Raw genomic sequence first — 24,745 nt, forward strand, 5'->3', positions numbered from 1 at the left:
GAATGCTGAAAGCAAAAATCCATGAGAGCCCACTGTGTTTGGCCTGCGGAGATCAATGTGACCAAGTACACAATAGGAAGAGAAGGTCAGGCAGTCACAAGGGCAGGCTATGGTGCCTTACAGATGAACATAAGAGGTGTAATTGGAGCCTTTTATGAGTGACATTACTTGATCTGTAGTACATTTTAATTTTTATTTTTTTTAATGTTTTTTTTATTTATTTCTGAGAGAGAGAGACAGCATGAGCAGGGAAGGGTTGGAGAGAGAGCGAGACACAGAATCTGAAGCAGGCTCCAGGCTCTGAGCTAGCTGTCAGCACAGAGCCCAATGCAGAATTTGAACCCACAAACCATGAGATTATGACATGAGCAGAAGTCAGATGCTTTAACCGACTGAGCCACCCAGGCACCCCTTTAGTACATTTTTACATGACTGTTTAGGCTCCTGTGTTGGTTACTCTGGCTTTGTAATATAGTTTGAAATCAGGGAGCATGAGGTCTCCAGCTATGTCCTTTTTCAAGATTGTGTTGGCTGTTTGGAGTGTTTTGTGGTTTCATACAGATTTTAGGATCATTTGTTCTATTTTCACGGAAATATGCCTTTGGAATTTTGGTAAGGATTGCACTGAATCCATAGATTGCTTTACATAGTATGGGCATTTTAACAATATGAATTTGTCCAATCCATGAGCACAGAATATCTTTACATTTGTATATTTTTCAATGTCTTTCATCAACATCTTGTAATTTTCAGTGTACAGAGCTTTCACCTCCTTAGTTAAATTTATTCTTAGGTGTCTTATTCTTTTTGATGTAATTAAAATGGTTTTGTTTTCTTAATTTCTCTTTCTGATCATCCATTATTAGTGCATAGAAATGTAACCAATTTTTGTATATTTGGTTTTGTATCCTGCAACTTCACTGCATTTGTTTATTAGTTCTAACAGTTTTTTTGTTGGAGTCTCAAAGGTTTTCTATCATGCCGTCTAAATGTAATATGCCGTCTACCAATAGTGACAGCTTTACTTCTTCCTTCCTAATTTGGATGCCTTTTATTTCTTTTTCTTACCTAATTACTCTAGCTAGGACTTCCAGTAAATACTGTGTTGAATAAAAGTGGCAAGAGTGGGCTTTCTTGTCTTATCCCTGATCTTAGAGGAAACGCATTTGAGTTTTTCACCGTTGAGCATTATGTTAGCTATAGATTGGCTATCACATTGGGAATGCTTTTCACAGGCAAAGAACAGAAGCAGCAAAAGTAGTTACAAGACAATTATAATACTACATGAAAGAGATGATGATGGTTTAGATGAAAAAGAGTGGTAGAGGATGGAAAATCTTTATATTATCATCATGTAATTTGATGTAACAAATTTGAGCTCAAACAAGCTACCCTGTGGAATGGGACATGCTAGGTAATCAGGAATAAATAAGCCATTGTTTATTCTTAAAGCACTTTCTTGCTAGTGACATAAACATGTAAATACTTAGTTATAACACAAGGAAGAATGAAATAAATCTAAACAGTGTCACAAAGTTATTTTTTGGAATCACTTGGACACTTAAAAAAGGATGTATCTTGTGAGTTGGGCCTTGAAGAGGGCAGAGGATTTCTACAGGCAGAGAATAAGAGTTAGATAATCCTAGTCCGAGAAAATAGTAAGAACAATGCCCTGCATCAAGTGAAAGATCTAACTCAGTCCATTTCTTTAAACCTACCCGAGCTATTTAGTTGGCCTTGTGCGTATGTGGTCCAGAGATCAGCCAGAGATTTAAACAGTTTATATGCAGATTCTGGGGCTCCCTTTCTCAGACTCTTTTCTTCCAGGATCTCCCCTCATTTTCTAGCAGAATTCTAGGATTGTCACCATGATCCTTGCCCCCTGGTATATGTGCCAGGGATAATCCCCTGCCATTAAATATGGGCAGAACTTACAAATATGATGAAATATTACTCCTATAATTATGTTTTTTTCATATGGCAAAAGGAAAATCATCCTGGGTAGGCCTGATCTAATCAGATGAGCCCTTTAAGAGCAGAGAATGTTTCTCCAGTTGTCACAGAGGAAGAAGAAAAACATGTCCTTGCTGGCCAGGAAGAAAACAAATGGCCATGTTGTGAACTGCTTATAGAGACCATGTGGCAAGAAACTGTGGGCATTCTCCAGAAGCAGAGTCATCCCTAAACTATTGGCAAGAAAACATCAACCTGAGTCATACAACCACAAGGAAATGAATTTACAAAAAAAAAAAAAAAAATTAACATTTATCTTTGAGAAACAGAGAAAGAGTAGAGGAGGGGCACAGAGAAAGGGAGACAGAGAATCCAAAGCAGGCTCCAGGTTCTGAGCTCTCAGCACAGAGCCTGATGCTGGGCTTGAACCCACAAACCTTGAGATCATGACCTGAGCCAAAGTTAGACACTCAACCAACTGAGCCACCCAGATGTCCCTGAAATGAATTCTTCAATAACCAGTGAGTTTAGTAGAGGACTTGAGACTCAGATGAGAATCATAGTGCTAGCTGACACCTTGATTTTAGTCTAATCAGATTCTGAGCAAAGGGCCCAGTTATTTTTCACTCAACTCCTGACCCATGGAAACTGTAAGATAGTAAATGGGTGTTGTTTTAAGCCATGAAATTTGTGATAACTTGTTATAAAACGATAGCTAAGAAACTTTGATTGCCCTGAATTTTATCTTCTGTTTTTTAAAGAAAGCAAGCCTGCAGGCCTTCCTAAGAATTTTCATTGTTCTTTAAGATGTAGATGAGGGCTGCCCTTAGGGTAAGTGTTGTAAAAAATGAAAAGGTGGAAAACTTATTACATGCCCTTCCTTTTTTCTAAGTGACTCTCCTCCAGAATCTACCAGCTTTTGTTCCCTCTATTCTGCCTTCAAGTAGCTAGCTATCTTTTACATTTAGTCCAAAGTTTACTGTTGTCTGGGGTAGGGTTGATCTGCGATAAATGCTTTCTGTCCATTCAGTTTCTGGATACCCTTTGAAAGCAGAATGAATATGATTTGCTGGTGGATTAGAAGCAAGAGTATGACAAAGAGAGAAATTAGAGATTAGTCTATGGTTTTTGGCCTCTGTAAGTGAAAGGATGGAGTTGCCATTTACTGAAGTAGGGAAGACTATAAATATAAGAAATTGCATATGTGAATTTAGATTTTAAGGGAGTGTACTGGGCTAGATATAGATATTTGGGAGTTGTTTTTTAAAGCCATGAGACAGAATTAAATCCTCAACAAGTTAACTCTAAAGATAGATGAGAAGAGACCCAAAGCCTGAGTCCTGGTGCGATCCAGAATTTAAAGATAAAGAGGAAAAGTGAAACTAACAGAGGAGACTGAGAAAGAGCAAGTGAGGGAAGAGAAAAATAGTGAGAACTAGTAGCCTCAAATCTGATTAAAGAATGTTTCAGGAATAAATGAATGATTATCTGTATTTAATGCAGTGCCAGGTAAGTTGAGCTTTGAAACCTAACATTTGGGGGTGCCTGAGTGGCTCAGTCGGTTAAGCATCCGACTTTGGCTCAGGTCATGGTCTCATAGTTTGTGGGTTCGAGCCTTATGTCAGGCTCTGTGCTGACAGCTAGCTCAGAGCCTGGAGCCTGCTTCAGATTCTGTATCCCCCTCTCTCTCTGACCCTCCCCTGCTCACGCTCTCTCTCTCTCTCTCTCTCTCAGAAATAAATAAAACATTGTAAAAAAGAAACTTAACCTTACTTAACCTTTGAATTTAGCAATGTGGAAGCAGGTCTTTGTATCCTAAACAAGAGCAAGGTTAGCAGAGTGTCACAGGAGAAAACCTGATTTGGGCGGAGGTCACATGGAAGGAAGAAAGTACAAGACTGCAAATGTAGGCAATTCTTTAGAGCAATTTTGGTGAATAGAGAAAACAGAGTAGTAGCCTGAGGAAGAAGTAGAGCCAAGAGTTTTATTTTGTTGCTTATTTGTTTTTAAGATGGAAGAATTTATAGGATGTCTGTATGTTGATGGGACTAAATAAAAGAAAAGGAACATTGGTGAGGCAAAAAAAAAGTAGAAGGGAGAATTGTTAGAGCAATACCCTTGAGGAGATTAGCAGGGATAAGAATTAGGACACAGTGAAGGAATTGGCCTCAGATAGAATCAGGCAAAATCCATCCATAAAAATGGGACTGAAGGCAAATTATGTGAATTTAGACATTGGTGAGTGGTCAATGTAGATGTTTAAGGAAAGAAGAGAAGGTACAAAATAGGTTTCTGGAGCGTGAGAGTGAGTGAGCTAAAAATGTGTAATATGCTCCCTAGGCAGTACTGAGGGTCCACTTGAGGTTAGAGGGAAATTTTTTTTTTTAATATTTATTGTTGAGAGAGAGAGAGAGAGAGCATGCACACATGTGCAGATGAGGAGCAGAGAGAGAGGGGGTGTGACAGGGGATCTGAATCAGCCTCTGCAATGACACCAGAGAGCTTGATGTAGGGCTTGAACTCACGAACCATGAGATGGTGACCTGAGCTGACGTTGGATGCTTAACCGACTGAGACACCCAGGCGCCCCTAGAAGGACATGCTTTTGAAATAAATCCAGTCAGGATGGATTCAGTCAAGATTGGGATATTTCCCAATACTGTATGACATCCATGATAAGTCAAAGGAGTTGAGGCTATATGGAAGAGAGTGATTATGATTGCCAGTGAAATCTAAGAAAAAACAAGGTGAGTAAATGACAGTGAAAAAGTGTTAAGGTGAACCAAAAATAGGGGAGATAGATTAGATAAAAAGTAGGTAGGTAGAGGACACTTGTGGGGATGAGCACTGAGTGTTATGTGGAAACTAATTTGACAATAAACTATTAAAANGGAAGATAGATATGGACATATATATGTCCATAGAACAATATTAGCAAAAACATGGTTTTTAAGGCTGAATGATATATACATGAAGGTTTATTGAATTGTTCTCTAATATGTTCACAATAAACAGTTGGTTTTTTAAAGCAGTTAAGATGGTTTGTGTGGCTACCAATTGTTGGAGTCAGGGTTCCAGAAGAAGTAAGCAAGAACAAAAAGAGATAGAATCTAGATAGTGATCTGATGGAAATTGACAGGTTTAAGACATTAAAGGGTTGCAGACCTTGTTAGTAACAGGGCCTAGGGAGCTATGTGACTACCTACCAGGAAGGTGGAATAAGATCAAGGCAGAAAAGGAAAGGAACCCAGAGGTCAGGAACCCATTGTAATGATGAGCTGCATGGATAGTAAAAGCGCTAAGTAGTGTTCACATGGCAGGGAGCCAAACACTAAAGCCTTCAAAAAATGGGGGAGAATGAGTGGTGGGAGAGCTTGATGAACTGGTGGTTTTTAGAGGAGAAACCATTCGGAAGTTGCAGGACCAGTCAGGAAGACCCAGAACTCTACTCACCCTATCACCACCCCCACTAACCTAGAGGTACCAGAAATATGCAAGATAAAACAGCTTCCACTTGAGAGGGCTCTGAGGGAAGCAGTGTCCTCAGGGGAGGGCTACATATTAAGGGAGAAACTGTTCTACTAAGAATCTAAATTAGGTGGTTACTGCACCTGAATGTTAAATTGGGCTATCCACCTCCTGGCAGTAAAAGTTTCATAAAGGAGAAATGATAGGTTATATAGTCCCTAGGATCTGACAAAAGGAGGTATATAATTTCTTCCAAAGAGAACAATACTTTCTGAAATTCCCAGAGTTTTTTTCATAGATCCATAATCATCTTTGTATCCCTAACAACTGGAACAAAGTTTGGAATATAATCAGAATACACTAAATGTTTAAGCAGACTCATCTGACACAGAAGTTCATAACGAACAATGTCTTTAATGATAGTGTTTTTTTAAATACAAAAAGCTTATCTTAACCCTAAAATCGGGCATAGTCATGAGGTTTCTATTGATCTTAGCTTTGAATCTGAGGTGGCATTTTCAAAAATGAAGCTAATTATAAAATCTGTTTTAGCCGTTCTTTTCCTATAGACACATTGTGCAGTATATTATAAGGCACTGAGATAGTTAACAGTTTTTAGTATTCACTTTTATTATTTCATTTTGAAGAGGAAAACCTGCCATTTAAAAGCATGCAAAGCTAATTAAAGCTATTCCACTATTTCATTATCTGAATGTAGTTGCAAATTCTGACTTAAAACTCTTATCAGAAGGAGACTCAACATCCCTCCCTGAACAGCAAATGAACATTCAATTAACACTTCAATACAAGTGTATTTTAAATAAAAATATACTTTATTGTTAATCTCATTCTTTACAAATGCAAATACCCAATTTTAAAATCGAAAGAGAGTTGCCTCCCCTTTATTCTTTGGGGGAAAAAAGTCTTTTCTTTATTTACAGGGAAGACCCGAATTTTCTGAAGTTGTTACCAAGTTAGAAGAGTGTCTCTGCAACATTGAGGTAAGAACTTTAGCTTCTGAAATATGTCCATAAAAAAGTCGTGAGTATCCAAGGGTGTTGGGCAATAGGTAAGATGGTACTTCTAGAAAGACAGTAGGTATAAAAGTCCATAACTTCATTCCTATTTTTAACCTGTTCATTAAGTTTCTAGGGTGGACTGACTGAATCTATAGGGACAAAAACAAATCCAGCATGAATCTGGGCCTTTCCAACAAATAATCAGTCAGGCAAATGGTCACAGGTATGCCCAGCTTTAAAAATTAATATATAAAAATTTGAAAATACAGTAGGGACTCCTGGGTGGCTCAGTCAGTTAAGCATCTGACTCTTGATTACAGCTCAGATCATGATCTCATGGTTTGTGAGATCAATAGAGCCTGCCTGGGATTCTCTCTCTCCCTCTCCTTTACTCCTCCCCTGCTTGCTTGCAAGTGCATGCAAATATATTAGAAGTTAATTGTTTAAATCAACTTTTTCTATACAAAAGTTCCTACATACAGTGAAACATAAATTAAATTTTAAGCCACTATGTATTTAAGCTCAATAAGAAAGGGAAACTTACCACTAAAATTAATGCATAAATTAATTGGGATGCATTGCTTTTATACCACACATATGTTGTATAAAGTGATATATGTTGGTAATCAGGCTAATGGAATTTTCTTCCCTTAATATCAAAGAGCTGTTTGCTTTAATTTTCTCTCTAATTGCCTTAATTTTCTATACACCTGGTCAGAAGATAGCATTTGAAAATAAGCAAGGAAGCTAAATCATGAGCACTAATTCAAAAATAATAATATATTCCCAATGCAAATGAGTGCTGCAAGAGAGGGGGGTAGACATCACACATATAGGCTCACATATACATGTGCATAAGAAGGGAAGGGGCAAAATGGAGGAAATGGCATCAACCTGAGACTGCACAGCTAAATCCCAAAGTGGAACCATCCAGTTCCCCCCAAACGCCCCCCCAACCAAAATATACTTCAACATAGAGTCATTAGAACCCAGTTTATCGGGAAAGGGTTCCAGGTCTTCACCTGAAGCCTGGAGTGAATGGCTCTGTCTCATGTCTCTTTACCAGAACTCCTTAAAAGGAAGCCTTGTATGTAGGTAGTATCAGTCTTTGGACATTAAACTTCAACTCCCTTCTCTTTGGTCCTGAAACATACAAACCAGAGAGAAATAGGAGTGTATTTGGTGGGGCTTCAGCAGCCCCTACCAACAAGAGCATCTGCCAGAGGCCTTGACTATTGAGAGACACTTTTAAGGCTTGAGTTCCAAGTGGAATTCTCACTTGGAAACTTCATGTTTCCCAGGGAAAAACTGCCCCAAGCCTGGGGATATATCCAATTAGCTGAAAAAGCAGATTCCAGAAACAGACAACGGTAGGACTTCCTAAACCAGTTTGTCTTCTTATACTGACTGAGCCTCTTAGCAAAATCTCCCCTTGTAGAGAAGATGAATAACTATATGCAAGAGAACTTGCTGGACTGGGTCACACTAAATAATGGACCAGAATCAGCTTTAAGGGGCTTGGTCTGTGGAACTCCATATCTTTGAAGATAAAATTAAAGGACATGTCTAACATGAATAAGTATAACATCACACACCAGGGTCAAAGAAACAATAGTAAGAATATCAAATGGTGGAGATATGGTTTAGGAGCATCATGAACATTAATGGACAATAAGCTCTTTGAGAGTTAGAATGTGAAGTAGCTGTTTTGCTACAGAATAAAGGATGGGATTATTCTCCTCTCTTCTGAGATGGCCAAACAAAATAGTACCAGTTATGTCTTTTTAAAAGGATAGTTATCACTGGAACACCAATTTTAGGGAAGAGAGATCAGATTGATGAATGGATTGAAAATCATGTATGTGAGAACCACTTAGAGGAACCAGGGATGCTTGTCCCAGAGAAGAGAAAATTAGGATGAGTCCAAGAGCTGTTTTTTAAACAGCTGAAAAATGATAACATGGCAAAGGGATTGGCCTTGTTTCTATGGGCCACCAGATGGAAATGAAGTATAATTAGGGTTTCAGTTTTTTTATGAGAAAGAACTTTATTTCTAATTGTCAGATCTGTCCTAAGATAAATGCACAGATCTGGAGGCAGTGAGTTCCCCATCACTGGAGGCTCCCCATCAACTTGCATAGCTAACTTGAAAAAGGAGTCACAGAAAGATTCAATCATTGAAGAGTTTGAAGGTTCATTTCAACACTGATATCACATGATTCTCAGAGCTTTACTTAGAAATGTCTTGGCTACTGTGAAGAGCCTAGAATTTACATACATTATATTTTTAAACCAAAACCTACTGTCTGCATGTCTTATGAAATTATAATGTCAAAGCACTAATGTTCTCAGTTGGGTTAGGTAAAGTGCATAAACAGCAAGGTCGTCAGAAATTCAAGAAAACTACTCTCCTATTTTTTCTCTCATTTCTCCTCATTTTCTTCCCTCAATACTCTTCTATTTTATAGCTACACTTAACTATTTGTAACTATTTTTAAAAATTCTCTCCCAACAACTCTCTTTAGTCTTTATGCTTGCCAGACACTAAAGCATCCTTCATTTTATAAAATGGATGTATTCTTGGAAAAATGTGTAAATTCATTTTATGTAAAGGAAATAATTTCATATAAAGGAGATAATTTTAAGCTACAATTTAAAGGAACTCTGCCATGAATCTTATCACCAGAGTGAAAAATGTAATCTTTTAGCTATGAAATAATAACCTTCTAAATATCTATTTTATGAATCTGATTTGAGCCTACCATGTTTTCTGAAAGATGAGTGTAAGTTTAAAGGGCCAGCTCTCAGCATAGAACTGGGTCAAAAAAGTAAATTAAGATAGCCATGTGTTGCCATCAGAGGCCGATAGGAAAAGTCAGAAGCAAGCTGAGATGAATAGAAATTAAAAATGAGAAATCCTAGAATAGAAAGTTAAAATAAATCTATATTCTTATTCTATGCCCTAAGCCTGTTGGTTTTATTAAAGGATTGAAACTACCCCTTCTTCACTCAGCTGATATCTCCTGCATCAAGTAACAGCAGTGGGTCTCTCTCACCTTCCTCTTCTTCTGACTGCCTGGTGAGTCGTGGAGCACCTGGCCGGAGCCATGTGGCAGCTTTACGGAGTCGTTTTGAATTGGAATATGCTCTAAATGCAAGGTCCTATGCTGCCTGGTCCCAAAGGTGAGTAGCAATCTAAGCAACAATCTCACATTCCAGATGAATTCCATAATCTCATCAAAATGGTCAACTGATTTGGTTATTATCAATAGGGGATTTACCACCCGAATGCCAAACTTTGAAGTAAGAGCTTTTAGCCCATTTTTCTTATAATATTATATTAATATTATGGGACCAAAAAATAGAAATTTTATTATTTGTTAGTTTGGTATTTCTAAGGTTCAAGTGATAGCAGTTAACTCTAGCTTAAGTAAGAATTATCTAGCTACAGCAACAAAGGGAATTTATTGAAAGTATTTTGTGGTTATCTTATGGAATCCAAGGAAGGATTCCTTGTGTGGCAACCAAGAAACAGCTTTGAGGATCTGAGCACCAAAAGTTCTGCATTCTGAGAGGGAAACAACTCAGTCCATAATAGGTAATATGTAAATCAATTTATAAAGCAAAGATCAGGGGCACCTGGGTGGCTCAATCAGTTAAGCATCTGACTTCAGCTCAGGTCATGATCTCACAGTTTGTGGATTCGAGCCCCGTGTCAGGCTCTGTGCTGACAGCTCAGAGTCTGGAGCCTGCTTCAGATTCTGTATCTCCCTCTCTTTCTGATCCTCCCCTGCTCATGCTGTCTCTCTCTCTCTCTCTCTCTCTCAGAAATAAATAAAACATTAAAAAAATAATAATAAAAAAAATAAAAAGCAAAGATCAGATTGGTAGTTGCCAGAGGCTAGGGGGCAGGGGAAATTAGGAATAAAGGCTTAATGAGTATAAGGTTTTGTTTCAGGGTGATGAAAATATTTTTGAACTAGGCAGAGGTTATTGTAAAACACTATGAATGTACTAAACGCCACAGAATTGTTCACCTTAAAATGGTTAATTGTATATGAACTTTACCTAAAAAAAAATGCAAAAGAAGAGAAACTTAACTAAAGGAGCAAGTCCAAAGAGAGGAAAAAAAGTTCGACATTCTTCCATAGCAAACTCTACCATTTACATGCGTCAGTTCCTCCCAATAGATGGTCTTTTTCCTCTCTCCACTTAATTGTAAAGTTTTAAGGAGAGATATATCAGTTATGTAGTGCCACAATAATTCTCTTTGAAATACATACCAAAATTCAACAATATGCAATCATAAGCATTTATTTCTTGCTCATGTGTCTGAACTGCTTGTAGGTGGGCTTGACTCTGGCACAGGTTTTATCCAGGTCTGTTCCACATGTCTTTCCCTGTCCTCAGGCCAGCAGCTACCTGAGACATTTTCTTCTCATGGACAAGGGCTAGGAACTCAAGAGGACAGATCCAGTTTCACATGCCCATTTATTTATTTATTTATTTTTAATTTTTATTTATTTCTAGGAGAGAGGGAGAGAGAGAGAGACAGCGTGAGCAGGGGAGGGTCAGAGAGAGAGGGAGACACAGACTCTGAAACAGGCTCCAGGCTCCGAGCTGGCAGTCAGCACAGAGCCCGACGCGGGGCTCGAACCCACGAACCGCGAGATCATGACCCAAGCGAAAGTCGGACGCTTAACCGACTAAGCCACCCAGGCGCCCCTCACATGCCCATTTAAAGCCTGCATTCAGGTTGCATCCTATGGCATTCTATGGGCCAGCTCTAAGGGGAAGTCACATAGCTGAGTCCAACATCCTGTAGGGAGAGAAAGTATGTATACTCAGCTCCTAGTAGAAGGAACTGAAAAGTCACATGGCAAAGGGCATAGATCCAGAAAGCATAATGAATTAGGAATAAATGGAGTCTGCCATGAGTGAGAATGTGATTGGCCTTTTTTGGATCAAATGGCCACTGCTGGTGTAAGCAACTGTGATTGGAGTGGCAGTGGGGTCATATTTCATTAATATAAACATGGCTGTCAGGGACCCCTGTTCTGGATGGAGAACAGAAAAGGCAGTTACTTGCAAGCTGAATGGATACCCTACTGCATATACACTGCAACCCATGGAAATCTGAAAAGAACTGGCTTAAAATATCTGTTCTTCTGCATGAGCTCCCGAGCATGTACAAGTGAGCTACTCTACATGGATACTCAGGCACACGTATAAATGCCTACATACTCACTCACACTCTCCATCATCAGAGTAAGAATTTTTGTCCTGAAGGTGAAGAAGGATTATCTGGAGTTAGCAAGGATCTTATACCATACGCAAATTGCTAATGTTGCTTTTTTTAGCTATAGTTATTATATTGTAGGTCTAACAAAAGAGTGGCAGCTGCAGCTATGAAGAGATGGGACTCTGAATCATGAAGCCTTTAATCTACAGAATGTCATAAAATTAAGTATCAGCAGGTTTGATTGATAACCAGCCAAAATGGACACAATTCTTTATTAGATCCCAGTCTCTTATAAAATTTCATAAGGGGCCCATAGGCCAAGATTAGATTAGGTTCAGTCACAGCATCGTCTTCTAGTTCCATCTGCTCTTCTTATTCTTTGCTCGCGGTTTTAAAGTTAATTCTCTGAAAAGTCAGATTTTGATATTTCCAAAGCACAATCACCTGAAGTATGTCTGCTTTGAGGCAGAGGTTAAGAGGATGAGTTGTGGAGTCCTACAGACCTGAAGTTCAAGCTCAGCTTTGCCATTTACCAGCCCAATGACCTTGGGCAATTTCTTAAGTCTTATACATAAAATAGAGATAATAACGCCAGCCATTAGGATTGTTATTGTGAGAGGCACTATTCACGGGAGTGAGTGATCGATTAAAAGATGCCGGTAGACCCAAGTAAAAAATACAGGTTCCGGGAATGTGGGCAAGCCACACAACTTACAATACAGAGACAGCTACACACCATGGGAGGTGCAGATGCACTCCCAATAGGATGAGTTGGAGGTAGAGGGAACACAGCTTCTCTGGCCTTCAAGACCCTGAGAAATATACCACTGCTAATAAACTGCCCAAATGAGGTGGAAAAAACCCATCAGGTTTTTTGAGATGTTCCTTTTGATATTCTCATAAGGTTTCTTCTACCTTTCTGGACCGTCACAACTGTTACAGAATTCTGTTAAGTCTTTGTCTCTCTACTTGGTTCAGGTTTCTCATAACAACATAGTACATCCTGTGTAGGGACGTGAGGGTTCTGTGAGGGTGCATTGAACGTCAGTGTGTTGGTTGTACTATCCCTTCAGCAAGTTTGGTCTCTAGACTGCTTGAAATCAACTACAGAAATAGGTAAAGCATTTATTTAGCTAAGCTGTCAGTTTTACTAAGGTAGAAATCATGTCTGTTTATTCATAACTCTACCCCTAGTATTTAGCAGCATGGTTGACATAAAGTTGATACGTAATAAATATCTGTTTCATAGATAAATAATTGGATAACTGGCTCAATAAATCATAATTGTTATTAATTTTGAACATAATGAAGAAGCTTTAATTTTTCTGTGCTTTCCGCTTATATACCTATCACTGTTGAGTGCGTACTGCATGCTGGGTGCTATTTTAGAGTGGCCTCAGGAGGTAGGTATTCCAATTTTACAGATGAGGAAACTGAGGCACAGAAAGGCTAAGCCACTTTTCTGAGTTTATGGAGGCAGAGCTGGAATTCACACCTAAGACTCCTTTGTGCTTTCTGAATTTCTCTGGCACAGGAGGTGGCCCTTTTCAGAAGCTTGATATTTTTTGCCAATACTTGTATTTGCTGGACTTCTTCCAGCTTCTTCTGGAAGTCAGTCAGGGAACGAATTCAGCTACTTCTCCTAAGCCTGCCTTTTCAGCTTTTATATATGAAAGACAGAGCTAGTGAGACCAGAGATCAATAGGTCCTTAAAGTCAAAGAGCCCGAGGATACAGGGACTGATGGAGTAAGCCCAGCAGGGCCAGGAGTTTAACAGCCTGGAAGACAGTGGCTCTCCACTCTGGCTGCACATTGGAATCACCCGAGGAACCTTTACAAGTACCAATGCCCAGGACTAATTAAACCAAAACACATGGGGGTGGTACCCAGCCATCAGAAGCTTGTAAAATCTCCCAGATGATTCTAATATATCTCCAAGTATGAGAAGCACGCTGGAAGAGAATGCTACAGTGCTAACCTGTCAGTCACTCTGGGGGAAGGCAATACAACCAAGGGGATAAACAGGAGGGGCAAGTGAGAGCAGAGGTGACCCAGCAGCTGTAACCAAAGGATACCTCTTTGAAGATTGACTACCTGTGTGGCCTCTCCCAGAAATCCTTGCAGTGTGCTAGGAAGTGCTGATCTGACAAGCGTCCTAACTCATTAATTTTTAGCCTGGCAAATGCTTTTAAAAGAATGGTGTAGTCCTAACTAATGTATGCTCCCAATTCTGGGCCTCACAGCCCTCAACAGTGTCTTTAAGATGGTGTGTTTATTTTTCAATTTTTGGTAATGAAGTTCATAGCCTGTACTTTTACAATGCATGATTTGGTGGGGGCTTTGGTTGTTGTTCCTTTGCATATTTGTTTTTAATGATTATTGTTGTTCTTCATAAAATCAATCTCAAGGTGAGAAGTTGTCAGATATTTTCTCCCCAGGTAATAGGGATTTGCCAATTCCTACTGAAACCACAAATTGCTGAAATCTGAGATTGAGGAAGGCGCTCCTGAAGTACTGCCTCTTTTAAAATATTTTGTCTCTAGATATATTTGGAAAGCTAAGCATGTGGCACTTGCTCCTCCCACTGGGTATGAAATCTCTCCCATTTTGTACTTGGATTACATCATGTAAATTTAGAAATGACAAAGTGATACACAACCTTTCAGATGCGAAAACCAATTAGTGTTTGTGAGGGGCTGGGCTCTGAGAATAGAACGCCATGACCTAGTTAGCTGTCCAGGAGAAGAAAACCAAAGATTCAGGGACGGCAACTGTAAAACAGATACATTTGGAGTTAATTTTTCACATTACGAAAGGGTCCATCAAAGGGTTCCTTTAAATAGAAAGAAAGCTTACTAAGTGCACTTGGAATGCAATTCAACTTATAAAAGTTGAATGTAAGTTATAAAATTTTAATTTACACGTAGTTTTTCCAGAATGCAGCAATTGTGTAAGATGATAGCACCCTGAAACTGATGTTTCTGGGAGGAATGGGGAAAATAAAGAAAAGGAGAGCAATGAGAAGAGTGTGGCCATTTGCTGTTACGGAGCAGAATGTTTATCAAGTACAAGCAATAGCATCTCCTCCCTATCAGTAAAGGTCAACACTCCCTTTTTCATCTACCACCTCTCCTACATGCTTCTTTGCACTGAACCTTCCTTCAGTCTCTTTGAATGTGCTCTTTCATGCCTTTGTTCATCCCCATTTCATCCCCAATTTATTTCTCTCACCAGCTCACCACAATCAGCAATCTCAACACTGTGCTCATGAGCACTTTCAGCTCCTCCTACTTTGCCTCTCTCACCTTCATGAGTTTTCTTATGATGTCATATAACCCTTGGCTCCAACCCTTTCTCTCTCTCTCACGCACATGTGCACACGTGTGTGCGCGCACACACACACACACACACACACACACACAGTTAATCCCCAGTCCAGTCTGTATGTCTGACATGACCATTCTGCTTCCATTGTCTTTAACTTCTCTTCCCTTCTGGCTTCCCTCTGGCCTTAATCCACTTAACCCTCTACTGCCAGCATAACCTTTCTTCTGTAGGACTCCCATTATATCATCACTTTAAAACCACCAACAATTCTCCATTACCTTTAAAATTAAGTGAAATTATGTCATCCTGGAATCCTACCAAGTATTGTATAATCCAATGATTCTAGGCAGAGAGTGATACGGTCATTTCTTCTCTTCTCAAATACATTCTAGAAATTTTGGATCTTTGTGAGGCACTTTTTGGTAGTCCCAGTGACTAAGGAGGTACAACCAGTGTTTAGTTGGGACCAGAGTATTGAACTTCCTACAGTGTTTTGGACAATTCCACAAAATAAAGAATTATTCTGTTCAGAAGGATCTGGGTGGCTCAGTTGGTTAAAGAAAACCAAGAATCTTGGTTTTCAGCTCAGGTGATGATCTCTCCGTTTGTGGGATTGAACCCCACATCAAGCTCTGCATTGACAGTGTGGAACCTGCTTGGAATTTTCTTTCTCCCTCTCTCTCTCAAAATAAACTTTTAAGAAAAGATTATCCTGTACAAAATAGCAATAGCATCCCCAGTAAAGCACACTGTTAGACAAACTAGGAGTTCTACTATGTCCTGTACATACCCTGTGTTGAACCTACTGTTAACCTATCTCCATATCCTATATTTTTTAACCTTAACATCCTCCAATCTTGTCAAAGTATTAATAAGCCTTCAGTAATATTTCAATCAGCTTAATCACTAATCATAAAGGAAGATTTTCTGGGCCTATCCCATTACCACCCATGTCTTACCCATGGACCACAGCACTTTGTGCCACTCCGTGCACTTACATGATTTTGTCTTACAATTCTTTATTTTTTTATTCTCCATTAGCTCATAAATACTTCTAGGGAAAAACTTGTCTTTTCTTTGGTTTTTATTCATATGTCTATAATATCTCTCTTATAATTTAACTGTGGTGAATACTAAATGTATTTATTTATAATAAATTAGAGGAATCATTAGTTGGTCAATGAATGCCATGTTTTGTATTTCTGCATTTTAAGTGAGTAAAATTCTAGCATTTAGAGTTTTTGACCCTTATATTCCTATCAAGTTCAGATATGTTCTTATCCAAAAATAATGAGCCACCAAATCATTCAGACCTCTTTCTACAGCACTCTGTCACCATCAGAGTATTAAATGTCTACTCATTTCTTTTTAATGAACAAAAGGGTAGAATGGAGGTACCTGAACTATGTGAGGAGAGAAGTGATTGATAAATTCATTCCTAGTGTGTTTTGAAAAAAGAGAGATTGCTTTGAGTTAAGGTATATAGGAGAGGTCTCATTGAAGATGGGGATGTGTTCCAGGTATAAAGAGAACAGGGTGAACAAACATTAAATCATGATTGCAAACTTTCTTTTCCTTCTTTCATAAAAAGAAGAAAAAAATAGTCATCACTTCCCCAACTGATCTGTAATAGTAGTTCTTTTATTCATCAAGGATCTACAGTTAGACCTGTTTTCAGCTTTTCTATTCCATCCTATTGGAATATTTGTTTATCCCTAGGCCAACAATACACAATTTTCATTATAGTAGCATTTTTAAAGTTTCAGTATCTGGTAGGGCATGTCTCATCTTAGCTATTCTTGATTATTCTTGGATTTTTACTCTTCCATATAAATTTTATAATCAGCTTGGATATTCCACACAAAAAATAGATTTTGATTAGATATTTTTTCAGGTTTATTTAATTTTTTTAGTAATCTCTGAACCCAACATGGAGCTCAAACTCACAGCCCTGAGGTCAAGTATCTCATGCTCTTCTGACTAAGCCAGCCAGACACCCAGATTATAGACATTTTAAATTTATAGATCAATATGGGAAGATCTGACATCTTTTTGATATTGGGTCTCCCTTCCCATGAACTTAGTGCATTTTTGCATTTATTTAAATGCTCTTTAAGATCTTGTAGTTAGATTCTATAATCTCTGTAAAGTTCTTATACACCTTTTGTCATATTGATTGTTATGTTCATTGCTGAAAGAATCTGAATTCATTGCTAATATATTATTTTATTCTCTCTAGTTTTTCTTTTTCTCTCACCCTATGCTTTTTTTGTTTGTTTTTTTTCCTTTGGATTCTTTGAATATGCCCTGTTTTTCCATCCTTGGTGGGTACCCTAGAAACTTTAACATATTTATCTTAACAAATTCTATAAATTTAATATATTTGTTATTAAAATAAAAGATCTCCCAAACAAAAGGTTTTAGAGAATTTTAGTTACAAATCAGTCCCTCCTGAATTATCTGATATTTCTGTCCATTATTTTAGTTTCATTATGATTTTTTTTTAATTCTACATCTTAGATAGTATTTTGTTGTTTTATCCAGCTATGGTTCATTTAGACTTACCCATATTTACTGTTCATTATTAATTATGCTTACATTTCACACTTTCCTTCTATAGCATTTTCCTTTTCTTCAAATACATCTTTAAAAATTCCTTTAACCTGACTCTGTTAGAGGTAATCATGTGAAAACACCTTTATTTTCCCTCTTTCTTCAAAGAAAGTTTAGTGAATATGGGATTTGAGGTGTTTAATTACCCTTCTCCTATACCTTCAAGATGCATTCAACATGTTTCTGACTTTCCTTACTGCTGGTTAACTTTCATCTGTGGATCTAATTATTTCTTTTATTTTCAATCTATCATTTACAGCTGCTATTAGAACTTCCTTGTTTCTTTGGTATCCTACAGTTTAACTATGTTGCATATAGTAATGGATTTCATTTATTTATCTTGCTTTGAATTTGCTGGGTGTCCAGAATCTGTGAACTGGCATCTTTTTATACATTCTGGATAATTCCTCACCACTACCCTTCTAATAATTTTGTACCCTGTCTTCATTTTAACTTGCAGGAACTTCAGAAGTTTTTTAGGTCTTCTCACTCTATTTTCCACATTCCCTAACCTCTTTACATATATTTCCCACCATTAACTTTTTCTATGATGCCCTCTGATAACTTCTTCAAATCTATCTTCCAGTTGATATGTTCTCTTCGTAAGTGGATCTAATATGTTGTACTATTCATTACATTTCTATTTCAATTGATTTCTAATTTCTATTCCATATCTAGAAATTCTGTTGTGTGTGACAATTTTGAAAGTCTCATGTTTTATCTACATACTTTTAATTGATTTTTTTCTTTCTTCAAACACATTTATTTTATATTCTATATCAGAATGTCTGGTATTTTCAATCTCTAATATCTGCCATCTTTATAGTCTAATTATGTAGTTTGTTGTTGTTGCTAATTCTTGCTCCTGGTTTCATCACATATTTAGACATTTGTGTTTCTACTGTGAGCTCATGTTCCTCTGGCAATTTTTTTTTTTGCCCCTATTTGGTATAGGTGACATCACAGATGCTCTGTGTTTGTTCTTGCTAATCATATAGCTACAATAACCCCACAGGACCACTTTCAAACTCCAACTTGGAATTTTTCATAAAATGCATGTACTACTATTTCTATTTTAAAACTTGGATCTTTGTGCACTGTGGATGGGCCTTCTCTAGGTGAATATTTCATTTAAAAATTTTTTTTTCATTTTACCTGCAGCCAAAGATGAACTAGGACACATATCCTCCACATCTCTTTATGCAGAGTAGATTTTGTTTTTTCTGGTTCACCCTGGGGTTGTCCTTTGAGGATTTTAGCTGTCTACCAGTGTTTCTTTTTGATCTCCCACCTTGCTTGAGCCCAGACTGTATTTCCCCTACAAGTGATTCAACAAAATTCATGCTTTAGGCCAATAGCAATCAGTAGCTTCAAAACACTTACATTGATCTGGAATTCCAATTTTAGCCAATCCTTTACTTTTTCATTGGTATCTACACTAACTGTAAATATCATGAAAGCATGAACTTCTCTTCTTTTTTGATGCTTTCTCTCCAATCCTTAGACCAGTGTCTGGCATATGGTAGGTGCTAAAAACCTATTTGTAGAATGAATGAATGATTATGATAGGTTTTCACAAACAGTAATGCCATTTAATCCTCACAACATTTAATCCTGAGTCTTGTAAATAGGCCTCACGGTTTCCATTTTTTGGGTAAAACAAACTGAGATTCAAATGACCTAAGTAATTTGTATGAACCTATATAGTGGGAAAATGGTAGTTTATAGCTGAACCTGGGCCTGCTGGTAGGGTTTCCATTACACCATGCTGTCTCTGGATACTGAGCCTGACCAACAGGTGTGAACCATCTTGAAGAGAAACTTGTATCCTCTCCTTTGGGCTTTCAGAGTCAGCCACAGCAAGCTACCTACCTCTCAAGTTCTGCCAGCTCTAATGGAACATAGAGCACTCTCAGCCTATAGCCAGTACAACCTGTGATTGAGGGAAACTATCCCTTCTCACCCCCACCACTTCTGATACTAGCCACTTTACCTCAGCTTATGCCTGCTCATAACAGACCTTCACAATCAGCTGTCTGTACTGACACAGACCTAACATGAACACAGCGAAGTCCACATCTGCTGCCTCATCCACCCACATGCCATCGCCTAACCCTGCCCTATTTTGTTTAATCATGTTTCTGGAAACCAGCCTGACTCCCTGGCCACATTTCAAAGGCACAAAACCCAATCAGAACATATAAAAAGACAAACCCCTTCTAGACACCATGGGACCAGCTTTGAGGATAATTCCACTTTACTATGATTCCCATATTGAATTATATACATTGTGAAATGAGGCCTTTTTTTTTTTTTTTGCTTTCTTCATTATATATTCTCTAGTCAGCAGTAAATTGCATTCACTGTAATTTTTTTAAAGGAATCTTTTAGCTGACATTTTGGAGCAACAAATAGCCTATCTAATGATGAAGGTTTCAAGAGTCTCTACCAGAAATGAAAGGAAACACCACACTTTCTCACTCATAAACCCACTCTTCTACCTGATCCTACATAGGAATAATTTTAAGATTTATAAATGCAAGGAACAATAGAAAGGTATCATCTTTGGTTTCAGAACTGTCTCTTTACTTATTAAAGATTGTTCGTTTAGGAGCGCCTGGGTGGTTCAGTTGGTTAAGCATCTGACTTCGGCCCAGGTCATGATCTCACAGTTGGTGAGTTGAGTCTTGCATTGGGCTCCTGGCTGACAGCTCGGAGCCTGCAGCCTGCTTCTGATTCTGTCTCCCTTGCTCTCTGCCCCGTCCCACTCATGTGTGTGCTCTCTCTCTCTCAAAAATAAAATAAGTATTTAAAAAAAAGATTGTTGGTTTAAAATATGGCATATAAAGGGAGCTCAGTTGGTTAAGCATCCAACTTCTGCTTAGATCATGATCTCCCGGTTTGTGAGTTTAGAGCCCTGCATTGGGCTCTCTGCTGTCAGCCCAGAGTCCATTTTAGATCCTCCATCTCCCTCTCTCTCTGCCCTTCCCCCAAGCTCTCTCTCCCTCTCTCAAAAATAAACATTAAAAAGTATATATGACATATAAAGACTTTACAAAAGACCTCAGTGTGTATCAGAGCCTCACAGTGGTATCTACCTCTCTCACTTCAGCAGTGTCTTCTGAGTTTGTGTAAAGAGTTGCCTTGGCCAGTTCTATGGGTCTTGTTCACATTGTTTGTATAATGAAGACAGTAAGATGTTCCTCGCCTAATCTAGGGACAAGAAAACTTTTTTTTTCTCAGGATAGTTATCATCTACAGGATGTGTAATTTTTGTGACATCCACTTGCTGAAGGTCAGCTATCAAGCTCATTAAGGGTCCACACTGAAAAAATATAAAAGCCAAACAGAGCAGCTAGAATCTAAGCAAGTGCCATAATGCCTGTCAGTTGCCTTTTATCTCTTTCTTTTAAAGCTCAGATCTTTTCAAGGTGCCCATAAATCTTTCTAATTAACAAAAGCAGAAAATTTCTTAATGCCACAGGGTATGGGGTCGAGACAGAAAATATACGGCTATTCACGTTGATATGAGGGTGTGAAAGTACTCAGTATACCTCCTCATTATGCCCCCAAATGTCACCTAATAAGGAGGGAAGATTAAAGAAAGTGGAAAAGGCTTCTGCAGGATAGTAAAACTATTTCCATGAAGGGCCAAACGATAGGCATAGCTATCTATTTATATTTGCAAACCTCTTTACCATAGCCCTAGGTGCCCTACCCAGGAAGCCCTACAGTGAATAAGCAAACAATTCCCGTGTGCACACATACACATCAAAAGTGGAAAGAAAACTATAAATTGATTGCTAGTGTCCTCTGAATTTTATGCTGCTGCTCTCCTACAAATCATCAGAACTAGAAATCAGTCTGTGCTGCAATGTGATAGAGCTCTGTGTAAGAACTTCCTTTTAGCTGATGTGAACCTAGAGCAATCAACCGTTATCAGCGTCTCTTGCCTAGTTGCCTTGCTCTCTAGCGCCACCTAGCAATCAGTTGACAAGCCACACGCGGGGCCTCCAGCCTGTCTGACTGCCGTCATAAGGAGAGAGGCTTGGTAATTTCACACTGAATAAAGGCATTCAGCCTTAAAGTTAGGAGCCTGTGAAAAATGTCAGCCCTTTCCTTCCGTTCCTTGACGTTTAAAACCACGCTAGGTTGGAAACACTGCTTTTCCATGAAAAATGTAAAAGGACACCAAAATACTCTTTTCAGAAAGAGGAAGTGATGAAAAACGGGAAATTAATAAAAGTGAAAATATGAGAAGAGCCCTATGTGTGTAAAATTGGCACCTTTTCTCAAGTCTTAAGGACCTGAATGCATTGCCAGGTATAAAAGATTTACATGAAAAGAGCAAGCGAGTGACATATCTAGGTTACAACACGCACTTGAGAGAGACTGAGACGCAGCTCTCACCATGGCTATTCTGATGCTGTATTTTCACGTTCTTTTCTGTCCTCCAGCACTGCCAGTTAGCAACCTAAAATGGGCTTCCTTGTAACCCACAGGGCGAGCCGAAGTGCACTTCCCTCTTCAAGTGTTTTGTAATACTAATTAACTAAGTCTCAGCCATGTGGAGGGAACCTGCAAAGATTCGCCAGAGGCAAACTGCTAAATAAACGGTGACAGATTTCTCAGTTTTCAATTAGATGAAATGACATATTGGGACAACGAATAGCCTGACTTTCTAATGATGAGCGTTTTGTGAGGGTTTTATTATTACTATTATTATTATTCCTGGAAATGAAGAGAAATCCTGGCCCTCGCTCCATTCATAGCCCAAACAAGACCCACTCTTGGGTACATCAAAGCATACAGATCCTGCCTTTGGGGGTGACATTTGTGTACGACCGAAAGTAAGACTTCGTCTCAAAAATGCTGCTTTTGAGACTGCTTCTGCTCTGCTGAAATGTCTGGCAGGCCACAGCACAGGGACCAAAGAGAACAACCGGCCTAATTAAATCTGTACAGACAGCACTGAGCGCTGTTCACCAGCCGTGACTCCAGCGCTGGCCCCGCCCTGCTCCCTCCTGACTCCAGTGTTTGTGCTGCGAATCTCTTGCTAGCATGGCAACTGTTGCTATGTTTGCAGTAATAAGAAGTGGGTGATGCTGGTGTCTCTGTAATGATTCAGATACAAGAGCAATGATTTCTAAATAGGTTTCTGAAGCAGCTCTTACAATGGCTGTGCACCGAATAACAGGTTTAATTCCTCCCAGACGGTTTTTCTTCTTTTCACTTTCAGTACCTTCCACGTGAACTAATTCTAACCCTCCTATACGGCAAAACTGGCAACATCCTTCCTTTTCCTTGCTAGTATTTGAAACAAAGTTTCATGTTAAAGAAGACATTTCACAAGTTATTGTTTCTCATTATCTCCTTGGCAACTATGAGATTGAGTTTTTCTTGGTATGTAGGTAAGCAGCTAAAACAAACTGAAAAAAATTGTGGATCCAGACAAAAGAGAAGTTCTGTGTTCACCAAAGTAGAAAGAAAAATCTTTATCATTAATATTTGTGATGTTAGCTGAGCATTCCTATTAATGAGCAGATGTTTTAAAAGGCCTCGATTGCAAAGATGTACAAAAAATTCATTAGTGGATATATGTTTATCTTCCTGAATCCTCTTCCAAAGAGACAGCCAAAAAAAAAAAAAAAAAAAAAAAAAAAAAAAAAAAAAGGAAGGAAGGAAGAAATAAATCTTCATTTTCATTTTTTTGGCCTCAATCAAGCACCTATTTGCAGCCAGTGTTAACTGCCCTCCCTCCCCTCCCCCCCCTTCCTTATCACTAGATACCAGCATAGCCCACACCCTCGGGAGATATAATCCAGACAAGGCCATGTTCCTTGATGGCAATATTAACTTGGTCAAAAATGGGGAAGAGAAGACACATTATGTGTTTTCATTATTACTATGTGCCAGACACAATTGTGCATTTTTTCTTTGCCAATCATATCACTGACTTACCACAAGTCTTCTACAAGGTAGGTATTATTTATCTGTATTCTACAAATGAGAAAACTGGAACACAGAAAGGATAAATAGCCTGCCCAAGGCTTTGTACCTAGTAAGTAGCAGGGCCAAGATTGAGCCTACATTAATCTGACTCCAAAACCCATGGTGTCTCACACTTTCTGAGCTGCCGCAATGTGAAACAGAGAGCTGTTCTCATGCTAATCAGCTGTGTGGCACGGACAAGTCTCTTCCTGACCTTCAGCATCCTCTTCTATCCTAATGCATGTGAACTAGACCCTTGCTACTCAAGGTGTGGCCCACAGACCAGCAGTATCAGCATCACCTAGAAGCTTGTCAGTAATTCAGACTCCCAAGCCCCACAGGGACCTACTGAATCACAATCTGCATTTTAACATGACTTGTGAATGTCCATTAAAATTTAACAGGCACAGGGGCGCCTGGGTGGCTCAGTTGGTTGAGCATCCGACTTCAGCTCAGGTCATGATCTCGTGGTTCGTGGGTTCAAGCCCTGTGTCAGGCTCTGTGCTGACAGCTAGCTCGGATCCTGGAGCCTGTTTTTGGATTCTGTGTCTCCCTCTCTCTCTGACCCTCCCCTGCTCACGCTGTATCTCTCTTTCTCAGAAATAAATAAAACATTAATAAAAATTTAACAAGCACAGGACTTACCCATCTCTTGGAACCCTTCTAGCTCTAGTATTTAGAACGCTGTCCCCTTATCTCTATATTTCTAGATCCTACTCCTCCAAGCTTGCATCACCTCTCCTAACAAGCTTTCCTAATCTCATCTTTATGCTTGATGAAAAGATTTTTCTCTCTTGTAACAAAAGTTTCACTTACCTTAATTCTTACACTTTCTACTTAGTATCATATCTATGTGTAAGTTCCTTGAGGCGAGCTATCCATGAGTAACAATTTTATACCGATAATACCAACTGGCATAGTACACTACACTAGAGAAAACATATTGAAAGAAATGTTAAATAAATCATATCTGAATTTAGTTACAGATATCATATAGTGTGCTAATCATAAGATCCCCATATTGTCCACTATGAATATTTCAAGGCAATCCGACTCCAAGAATTCTTTGAATATGGATCCAAAGAAGCTTGCAAATTCTACACATAAGAGCAGTTTTCAAACTTTCTCACCC

General features: G+C 38.7%; 1 protein-coding gene across 1 annotated transcript in view; it reads left to right on the top strand.

Moving 5' to 3' along the window:
• TNNI3K (TNNI3 interacting kinase) overlaps positions 1-24,745 on the top strand; it is a 276,640-nt gene that overhangs the window by 214,712 nt on the left and 37,183 nt on the right. Inside the window, exons 22-23 of the mRNA XM_077778981.1 lie at positions 6,363-6,422; positions 9,454-9,623. Of these exons, the coding sequence (XP_077635107.1) occupies positions 6,363-6,422; positions 9,454-9,623 (230 nt within the window). The remainder of the gene's footprint in view (positions 1-6,362; positions 6,423-9,453; positions 9,624-24,745) is intronic.

This window comes from Crocuta crocuta, unplaced genomic scaffold (assembly GCF_008692635.1).
Source record: "Crocuta crocuta isolate KB4526 unplaced genomic scaffold, BGI_CrCroc_1.0 scaffold58, whole genome shotgun sequence".
Classification (NCBI taxonomy): domain Eukaryota; kingdom Metazoa; phylum Chordata; class Mammalia; order Carnivora; family Hyaenidae; genus Crocuta; species Crocuta crocuta.